General features: G+C 51.8%; 1 protein-coding gene across 1 annotated transcript; it reads left to right on the forward strand.

The window, feature by feature from the left end:
* Positions 1-1,104: 1,104 nt before the first annotated feature.
* On the forward strand, positions 1,105-4,441 carry NPS (neuropeptide S). Its single transcript, XM_037051286.1, has 2 exons — positions 1,105-1,209; positions 4,156-4,441. The coding sequence occupies exons 1-2, from the start codon at positions 1,105-1,107 to the stop codon at positions 4,333-4,335; spliced, it is 285 nt and encodes a 94-aa protein (XP_036907181.1). The 3' UTR covers positions 4,336-4,441.
* The last annotated feature ends 6,033 nt before the right edge of the window (positions 4,442-10,474 follow it).

Raw genomic sequence — 10,474 nt, forward strand, 5'->3', positions numbered from 1 at the left:
GGCCCTGGCAGGTGGGTGCTCCCAGGACTCTGGGACCTGGGGGACGGACNAAGCGCCCTCACCCTCAGGCTCCCGAATCAGCACATGGAGGGGGGGGCGCCCGGGGGAGGGAAGGGCCGTAGGGGCTGGCAGAGAGCTCCCTCCCATGCCCTGGACGGGAGAAGGTGGCCCTGGCAGGTGGGTGCTCCCAGGACTCTGGGACCTGGGGGACGGACCTGGCAAGGGGCAGAGACAGGGCCCTTCCTTATTTGAATGACCAGTGGCAAAGGGTGGTGACATTGTTTCCCTGCGTCAACCTCACAAGTCCTAGCAGGCATGTCCAACCTTGTGGGGTCTCTGGGCCACACCTGAAGAAGAAGAGTTGTCGTGGGTCACACGTTAAATACACAAACACTAAGGGGAAAAAAGGTTTTAAGTAAATTTACAATTTTGTGTTGGGCCGCATTCATAGCCATCCTGGACCGCATGTGGCCCACGGGCTGTGGGTTGGACACCCCTGTTGCAAAGAGGGAAATCCATGGTAGAAAATATAAATAATGGGCAGGCATGGTTCTTCAAATATACGCTCTCTGTTCTCCTTAGGGTTCCTTTCTGTTCCTCTCCGAAACTGGGTGGCTGGGACAGTCGGAGGAAGAACATCATCCTCAGAAGTGTTGCAATTCGAAGTGAAACAAACTTTTGCTTCCTTTTGAGACCCCCGGCCACCGGGGTCACGATGATGCTGTTTAGAAGACGGCGTTTTTGAAGGACACTTTTTAATGGCAAACTTTAAATGAAGTCCACCGTTGGTGGCTGAATGTCAGTGCCCGTGTATGACTGTCCTTTGCGAACTGAACAGGAACGAAAGGCCACAGCCAGACCAATTAGTCGCATATGACGAGCCGGTGTGACATTTTTACTCCTGAGCTTTGCTGGTATAAAAGGGTCACCCAAACAGGATCTGACAGGGAGTGTGAGGAATTTGCCAATAAAACCACTGATCTGCAGAGATTTGGAGACGTCCAGAATGATTAGGTAAAAGACTGCATTTTTCCACAAAGAAAAATGTTGAATTTGTGCATGCTTTTCTAACGTTGCTACTCGCCCGGAGGGCACTAATCTGAGATGTTCTTCTCCCGACTTTGCAGCTCATTAAAATTCAGTCTGATTCTAGTTCTGTCGGTTTCTACCCTGTGTGCGTTCTGGTGTCACCCGGCTGCGTCTCCCAAGGTAAGAGTTTCGCCTCTATTTTTGGCAGTTAGGTAGGTGCCTGGGGCTGCGTAGTGTGTAAATTGAAGATGATTTCAAGGGGCATGTGACAGAAAAGGATTGTCTTTACTGTTAGAGCTTTCAACGAAGAAAAGTACAGGGAGAGTCACATAATTAGTAAAAAATAAGCATGTATATGACAGTAGGTAGTACTGACATATTCATACAATTTGTTTGGGATTATTTAGAAGTTGGCCCCTGCGTAGGAAAATATTCCTTTCAGTGCATCATGCGAGCTGCTTGCCCGGGACCCTGGACTCACTCCACGCACACACAATCAAGGTGAGGAGCACTTAGTCACTGAAACAATGTACAAAGGACATGTTACAGAATTGTACACCTGAACCTATATAATTTTATTAACCAAGGCCACCCCAATAATCCAATTGAAAACTACAATGGGTATTTTTCAAAAACAGCGAATTTCTTAATTTTGCGACAGTGGTGACTTGCTCAGATGTGGAATGCAGATAAAATGCCGGATCTCAATGCAATACCTTCTAAAATAGAAATCTGTGTGTTTCCTCGGAACACCGATTGAGCTCCTGACTATAGTCACTGTTCGAGACATCCAGAAAGTGCATGTCATCCTTTCATGTCAATGCTTCGTTTACAATTTGGAAATAGTTTTGTTAGTGAGAGAGTTCCCTGCCCCACTACAACTTAGCCCGGCACACTGGAGTTTCTAAAATCGATGTACTTTGTGAATCTGCTTTGAGGAGAGCTGGATGCCGCCTACACGGTAGATAGTAAGTGTATGTCCGAACACAGTGGACGTCGCCACGGACAGGGTTGGTGTTCTCAGCATCCTGGCCTCCGTCCTTTCCCTATTTTGTGTTGACTTAACCAGCTTCCTTTTTCCTGCTTCCCTCCTGTCGGCACCCACCCCCCGTTTAGTCACTGATCCTGCGACACCACACGGATGGAGGCGATGAGTCGCCATCCGTAAATTGGCACATTTCCTCCAGGGTCTTGCGAATGATTGTCGGTTCTTTCCCTGGAGGTCTGTCTGTGGCATTTCCGTGGAATGAGGGCAGCCGCGTGCAGCGTTAGTTTCCAATTAAGAAGGTCCTTCCTGTTGCTGTGCTCTGGAGCACGCCTTGTCCACAAACGAGATGTTTCTTCCGTCACCACCTTTCCTACCTTTCTATTGTCGCCTGTGACAATGTGGTTCTCGGTCCGACCCCATCATGCGGCCGGGGCACAGACCGGGCACAGACCGGGCTGGGTAGGGCGAGCGGTGACGCAGGCCTAGGAGGTGCTCACAGACTTTGGTGATGTCGCGGTGAGCCGCACATGGTCTGTCCCCCTGGCGAGTGAGCCACAGCCTTCCGTCCACGAGTCTGCTCAGGCAGGGCCCCTCCGGTGACCTGCCAAGGGCACTGGTCTCTTTTTAGGGAAGTTTCCGGGCTGTCCTAGCTGGTACTAGTGCACTTCTTTGGCAGCGTAAAGGTGGTGTCATGAGTATTTCTGGAAGGGCAGTAACGCTTCTTTTCCTGAAATGACTCACCGGCCCCTTCTTGGCAACGTATGTATTCCATGCTGGGAGTTAAAGTAGACGGCCTTCGGACATGCTTCAATCTCCTCTGTTAACCAGGGAAAAACACATGACTGGCGTTCAAATCAGAGCTTTTGATTGGTTTTCCTATGATCGATATTTTTGAAACTCTGACTATTCCCAGATCCAAAAAAAAAAGCCCATCTTTTCCCCCAGAAGTGAGTAGAAATGACTTTCCAGGGAGTTCTGACTGCTGGGACCTTCAGTAAGCCCCCCACCCCACCCACACCCCATCGTGGGCAAAGAGAACCAGCCCGTGTTTTACACACTCTGGCCCCGTCGCAGCTTCCAAAGTCACCCAAACCCAGCTTGTTTTCCTGCACCAGGAAAAGAAAAGGTGTATTTTTAGTTGGTGGTGTGTTTAGGTAAGATAAAAGCGTGCCCTGCTCTTTCCTCTTGTGGAGTCTCACTGAGGTAGAAAACCCGGCTCGAGGTCCGAGGCCTGGGCTCGACCCCTGTCCACCCACAAGCCGTTTAATTTCCTCATTCATCGGTCATTCGTCCCCGAGGAAGCAGCAGTCCTGACTCACAGAGCTTTCTGCGGGGAGGACGGGAGACGTTGCACACGGGGTGTGCAGCACGGAGCTCCCCGGTGCCCCTTTCTCCTGTTCTTCCTAAAATTGGTGGGTGTCCCTTGTCAGGGTTTGCTCCCTCTCACACCACGAGGGAGGGGACGTGTGGCGAGTGTTGAATGTTCTTACCCAGTTTCGGGTCATGCCCGCCTCGGGGACTTGCCTAACCTAACCCTTCGCCCTTGAACCTGCTCTCCTCCCGACAAAGTATGGGACCGAACTCCAGATGGCAGTTTGGGTTCAGATTCCAACCGTCTTTTGTGACTAAGTGCCCCCTATACTATTTTTTGAGCCACAGACAAAGGACTGAACCAAAGACAAAAGGCAGAGATGTTGGTGTGTGAGCAGAAGGACCTCTGGGGGCCAACCTCGGCCCGGGGCCCAGACCGGTCGCAGAAGGAAAGCCTCTCCACCCGAAGCCTGGCATGGGGTTGTCCTGGACGGTTTTTCTTAGAGAGATTTAAAAACTGTCCCCAGGACTAATTAGTGCCACTTGAGAGACTCCCTGTGAAGAGATAGTGACAAGATTACTGCACACGGTGGAGGAAGCAGATACTCGATAGCAGGGTCACACGAGGGGCATTGAGTCAGACAAAGGGGGGTCGCTCCAAAGAGCACGTTGCAGTTAGATAGCACCCACGTTACACTTTAGCAAAATGTTCTCCTTGAAAGCATCAGGTCTACTGGACTTGTTGCCATGAGGTGTTGACAGGTGCTGTTGAAATAAACTTGCGCTCTGAGGCTGTGCTCTCTCCCCCAACCCCTCTGCCTTGCCAGGTGCCGGGGGCGCTGGACCCCCTCCTCACCCTGCTGAGCGGCCGCCCGGCCGGGAGGGACAAGAGCGGGCCGCTGGACTTTCTAAAGCCAGTTTTGGAGAAGGTGTTTGTGAAAAGGTCTTTTCGCAATGGCGTCGGCACAGGGATGAAAAAAACTTCCTTTCGAAGAGCAAAATCATGACTAAGTGTGTAAAGGACTCTGGGAGTTAGTCTCCAACTTTGTGGAGTGTGATAATGTGCTAAAATTCAGTGACTCCTTTACCCTTCAGTATCGGTCTGCTGTCTACCAACTCTCCTCTCCCAGCTGGTGTAGCGCAAACTGAGCTTTAAAAACAGGGGTAACTCGTCTCCAACTTCCCCTGTAAGAGAACAAACTGTTCGTGTGACCGGTTGTAATCTTCCTGAGTACAAATGACACCTTTTGCTCTGCTCTTAAATTGGCCAGAAAGTAGGAGTATTTTTACTGCGCTGACAGTGGTATGATTTTTTTCCTGCCTATAACCCTGTGGTATCACAATACTGGTGTGTTTTTCTTTTAAATACAGTCTTCTGAAATGACGTATCGGGGCCAGTTCTTTGGGGATGTGCTGTTTCCATTGCTAAGAGTGCTGTGAAATTAACCCAAGTTCAGGTGCATGCTACACCTGCACTTCCTCACCAGCCCACCCACTGGAATTCCTGCCGCCCTTGCCTATCAAATATGCTGAGACATGGGTTGTCATCTTGTCTTGGAAACTTGTCACCTTTCTAAAATCTTGAAACAGAAACACCACCAGTCACGGTAATGACACCAGGCAGACTGGTTGCCCTGCGGCAGTTGTTGGGGAGCATCTTTTTGGAGCCAGGTCCCCACACTGTGCTGCTCAGCCCCATTCCCTCCCCCTCCGGGCAAGGCCTGACACTCCCCCCACTGAAACCCCCAACAGGCCTTGTTCAAAAAGGCAATGCTACCCTGGTGGAGGTGTTGTTATTTCAAAAGCCTAACACTCATACGTATGTTCACGCTTGTCTGATTCTGCAACACACTAAGGGCACCCTAACTAAGAAAACCACTGCGTTTCGTGGCTTACTCTGTGCATGTGGCCACACACCGGTGTCCCTGACAGTATCCTGCTGGATTGCCCACACTTGCGGGGGGCACTTTCCACGGCCCCCACGGAGCCCCGGGCTGCGGCAGAGCCTGGAGCAGACAGGAGGTCACTGAAGGACACGTGTCTTCGCTGCATCCGCAGAGACTCGGGAAGCCAGTCTCGGAGTGGAGCTTAGATGCAGGGCATTGGGGGCGGGATGAAAAGAGCCCCCAGGAAACCGGGGACAGTCTGTCAGGAGCTCACCGGGGAGATTGGCGTTTTCTCTCTCCGCACAGTCTGCGTGGCCGGAAAGCTAATAGATGGCGCAGTAGCCGTTACTCACTCTTGCAAAGTGCGAACGGTCACTGCGTTAATAAGCTTGGGGAAGATGTGGTGTCGATCGGGTGTCCAGTGCAGGGAAAAAAAACCTGTATTTTGCAGGTGATTGTCTTAATTTGTATCCACTGCATATAGACTGATTGGAATAATGGAACACCAAAAACGTAATTAGAAATCTTCTCTTCCCATTTCTAGATCTAAAATGTCATTCTGCCCTGGCTGGTGGTGTGGCTCAGTGGATTGAGTGCAGGCTGTAAACCAAGGGGTCACGGGTTCAATTCCCAGTCAGGGCACATGCCTGGGTTGCGGGCCGGGTCCCCAGTTGGGGGTGTGTGAGAGGCAGCCACACACTGATGTTTCTCTCCCTCTCTTTCTTCCTCCCTTCCCTCTCTCTGAAAATAAATAAAGTGTTTTTAGAATATATTTAAGAAAATAAAAATAAATAAAATGTCATTCTATTGTGGGGGCAGGGAGACCTATGAGAAGCTAGCAGAGGAAAGCCTGGCAGGCAGGGGAATTCGCTTTGTGAGGCGTAACAGGGACGTGAACCTCCTGCTCCAGACTCAGGCCGGACGTGCCTTGCCTACGGCTCCCCTGCCCCTCCGGCCTCCAGACTGGGACGGGGGTTGGCGGGGGTGGGGGTGGGGCCGGCGAGGAAGGGTGCTGCCAGCTGTCCTGAGCCTGGGCTTCTCTGCCTTCGTGACCCTGTGAGCTATTGCAAATAATCAATTCATGAATCTCCGTTTATGAATATGTGTCCTGTTGGTCCTGTCTCTCTGGGCCACCCTAATACGCTGTGCTCGTTTGCTATCGCTCCACAGCAAACAGCCAGAAACCCGGTGACTTGCAACAACACACAGTTGTCACCTCCTGAAAGCCAGGAGTCCAAACATACCCAGGTCACCTCCCTCGGGGCCGCACCAGACAACTTGAGTGTCCCCTCCACCCCCCGGCTGTGGCCGGGTCTCGAGGCTCTGCCAGGGAAGCAGCTGCGTCCACGCTCACGCGCTGTTGGTGGGAGTCGCTTGTTTGAGGCTATAGGCTGGGACATGCCCATTGTTCACAGGCTGTGGCAGGACCCACCCTCTGTTCCTTGAGCTGCCCTGAGTTCCTGCCACATGGGCCCCCCCACCCCGTGTCAACTTCCCCCACATCTGTGAGGGGACACTCCTCCAGCAAATGGTTGTTGCGGTCTCAGGAACATCATCATGAAAGCATGTCATCACCTGTGTCCTAAAAGGACACTCGCTAAAAGCAAGTCATGGGTTCTGTCCACACTCCTGGGGAGGGGTCGACACAGGGGTGTGAATGCCAGGTGGTGGGCATCATGGGGCCCACTTTAGAGTCTGTGCACTGCAGAAGTTGTGGGGGGCACTCTTGGCTGTGACAGATCCCCACCTCTCTCCAAACTGGAGCCGGAAGGAGGAGTAGGACCCACACCAAAGGAGCCGCACCCCACCTGGGTAATGTGTGCAGGGAGGCCCGTGCGGTGCCTGACCGGCAAGTTTGCACACACCGGGCAAGCATCTCCTGCCTTCGTGCAGCTGGCCTGTGTCCCTTGTCCTGTGACACTCAGCTTTTGAGGTAGGTATTGGAACCCTACTATATGCCAGGCACTGACTGAAGAGTTTGCATGTATGAACTCACTCATTTCCCAAACTACCTTAAACATAGGGTAAAATACCTTTGTGCTACACGCTCTCGTCTGCCCCACTTCACAGATGAGGCACGAGAGGTTAAGTGACCTGCCCTGGGTCACCCAGCTTGGGGGCAGCGGAGGCAAGACGAGAACCCAGGTGCTCTGACCCCTGAGTTGGAGCACTTCCCTCCCGGACGTCTGAACCGGAGACCTGAGAACGACGCCCTGTCCGGGCGGTGGGGGGAGGTGCTGCCCAGCTGGTTAGGAAGAGCAGGCTGAGCAGAGAGAAGGGAGACTTTATAGAGAGTGAGCGCATTTTAAAGAGGCCAGAAGAAAGGAAGTGAAGATGCGCTTGAAATTGCCTTTAAGACGTGTTCCCCACGGGGAAAGGGAAGAGAACAAATAAGCAACAGGAAAGAGACTGGATTCAGTGCAATGGGAAGGTTCTGCCATCGCAAAGGGGCCGCCTGTGCTCTTGGTCAAGGCTGACGTGACATTGTGAAGCAACCTCTCCGTGAATAATGGCGACACGGCGTCTCTCCTCTGCGACAGTCCACGGGCTGAAGTTTTGCTGGAGCAGATGACCTGGAGCAGGCTTGTCACTCTTGTCCTCCTGTGCCTGACGGGGCTTCTCACATCCTTGGGCAAGTGGCTAGTAATTATCGAAGTGAATTGCGGTCACTGCCCGAGGGAGACATCGGCTAGGATCCTGTTTGCTGCCACTGCTGGGAGCGTCTGGGTAGATGAAGGAACTGTGGGCTCAGGTTCTCTTACCGTCTTTAAGAAACCAGCTCCGCAGCTCGGAATCAGTGCCCTGTGTTCTCTCTCCATGTTCCTCTGGGCTTTGGGATGCCAACCACATGTGTGGCCGCGTCACAGCCAAGGGGTCTCATATTGCTTGAGACTTAGAAACACAGGCTTCGGGTTTAGACGCAGCTGAGCTCAAACCGCTTTCCCCACGTGGCTGTACACGCAGGCCCAGACCTCTCAGGACCTCTGTTCCCTCCCCTGTCGGAGGACCCTGTGCCGAGAGCTCATGGGGGCAAGTGAAGTGACGCGTGTGTCACAGGATGAATGGAACACAGGGCGAGGCCCGCAGGCCAGCAGAGGCCAGCTGCGGCAGGTGTGTCGGGAACATCCAGACGAACATCGCACAGGAAATCGGGTGCATAACTCCCACTTACAAACCAAGTCGGTGAGCAACGGGAGGCGGATATTGCTTGTTGATGATGGAAATACAAATTGGATATTATTCCAGCCTAGCGCTGAGCTAAGATGGACGCTTGTGTGACTGAGGCCGAGGAAGCTTGTCTAGGCTTTCGAAGTGGTGTGTCTGATGCTGAGAGGGATGCCCAGTGCGAGGCTGACTACGCCGACACGCACGGCCAGACCACGTATGACACGCAGACGCACCCTGAGGCAGCCACCAGCCCGGGAAGTCCGGCTCTGTAGCCATCGGCCCCCAAACAGTCAGGACCTGGCTGGCGGCTGCCATTTCTCCTTTTATTGGGCTCCCACCTCCAACTCAGAACCAACAGAAAAAGACAAACCTGCCACCAAACCCACCTCATAGGACGCCCTGCCTCCAACTTGCCCACCTCTCAAATCTGCGGACCAGCAGCCTCTGATCAGGGTCCGTCCGGAGCCTTTTCCTCAGCTGTGAAGTTGCCCCATGGCCCTGCCTGCCTTTGGCTCTCTCCCCAAACGCAGCGATGCCGGCCCAGCCGTTACTGCAGCAAAAGCTCCCCACGCACAGCCCGTCCTCGTCCGGGCGTCGGTCTCCACCAGCCCATGCAGTCGCGGGGCCTGCGCTAAGAACAACCTCCCAGGAACCCTGCAGTACTGGTCGGAAGTCAAAATCCGTTGGCACAGACTTTCCAAAGGGCTCTGTAAAACAAGGGCACTTTTATTTATCAGCCTTACTGTAGGGTTAAAAATTAGACCTTTAGGACATTTAGGCAGAGGAAGGACAGGAAGCAAAAACATCACCCCAGCCTCACTCCCTGTCAGTAACTGTGCTGAAAGCTGTCTAGGGGATGCGGGTAAACACACACACACACATTTTTGTACGAATGTGATCACACAATTCCCATTAGGAAAGCTCTTTTTTTCAAGCCTACGATATTCATGGACATCGCTTTTCATGTCTGCGAATGTGGAAACAGACCAGCAGTTCTCGGTTGTATGCATGTATCACAATTACTCAAACACCTTCTATGAACGAACAAGTTCAGGTCATGCGGTACTGTGTGGGTGGGGAAAATGCTCCAATGCACACCTGTGTGCTCTGTCCAGTTGCTCTGCAAAGATGAAATGCCGGAAGCAGAAAAGGGGCTCACAGGCATACGCGTTCAGAATCTCAGCACCCAGTGCCAAATCGCCCCCCGGGGCCGTTGAGTTGGGTAGGAACCCTGGGCGTTGTCTGTCCTTTCCAAGTTTGCCAACGGGTGAGAGGCAGCATCACATTATCGTAATGTGAAGTTTTGTAACTTTGTAATTACTGGTCAGGATAAACATTTATTCATGTCTGTCTACCTCCCCCCACACACCTGGGGTTCATGTAAGAACTGCCTGCTCATGCACTCGGCTGCTTTTCAATCGGGTTTTTTTCTGTTGATGTTAAAACTTTGGTGTGTAACAAGATATCAAGCATTTTGTCAGATTTGTAATTACATTTTGTTTTATTTGTAATTAGCATGGAAATATCTTTCATTTTTCTTCTTCTGGCTACTGGGTCATGGGGACCCAGCAACTGCGTTCCCATCTAAGGTAATAAATAGAAGGTTGTAAGGTTTTATTTCAACCTGCGATCCCGGACGGCATTTCTTGCTGAGTTAAATTAGGTCCTCAAGTGTATGTCTGCGAAGAGACCTTAACCCTCTTTGCATATTTAGAAAGCCTTCTGCTGACTTGTAAATAACAGCTTGTTGAGCACACTATTTTGAGGTTAGCTTTTTTTACTTTTTTGGTCCAAATTTTTAAAATATTTTATTTATTTATTTTTAGACAGAGGGGAAGGGAGGAAGAGAAGGAGCGAAACATCAATGTGTGGTTGCCTCTCACGCACCCCCTAATGGGGACCTGGCCTACAATCCAGGCATGGGACCCGATTGGGAATCGAACTGGGGACCCTTTGGTTTGCAGGAGAGCACTCAATCCACTGAGCCACACCAGCCAGGGTTTTTGGTCCAAATTCTGCAGACATTTGGTTACTCCATTTTCTTCTGCAATTTTATGTTGTTGAGAAGTTCTAACCAGTCTTTTAATGTTTT

The sequence above is a fragment of the Sturnira hondurensis genome, unplaced genomic scaffold, assembly GCF_014824575.4.
Source record: "Sturnira hondurensis isolate 20B ecotype Veracruz unplaced genomic scaffold, ASM1482457v3 Scaffold0007208, whole genome shotgun sequence".
NCBI lineage: Eukaryota > Metazoa > Chordata > Mammalia > Chiroptera > Phyllostomidae > Sturnira > Sturnira hondurensis.

What these genes read in the sequence shown, in the direction of transcription:
- NPS (XM_037051286.1), top strand. Translation starts at nt 1,105, where the DNA reads ATGTTCTTCTCCCGACTTTGCAGCTCATTAAAATTCAGTCTGATTCTA. An exon ending in ACCCGGCTGCGTCTCCCAAG is followed by an intron (nt 1,210 to 4,155) that starts GTAAGAGTTTCG and finishes CTGCCTTGCCAG; the next exon opens with GTGCCGGGGGCGCTGGACCC.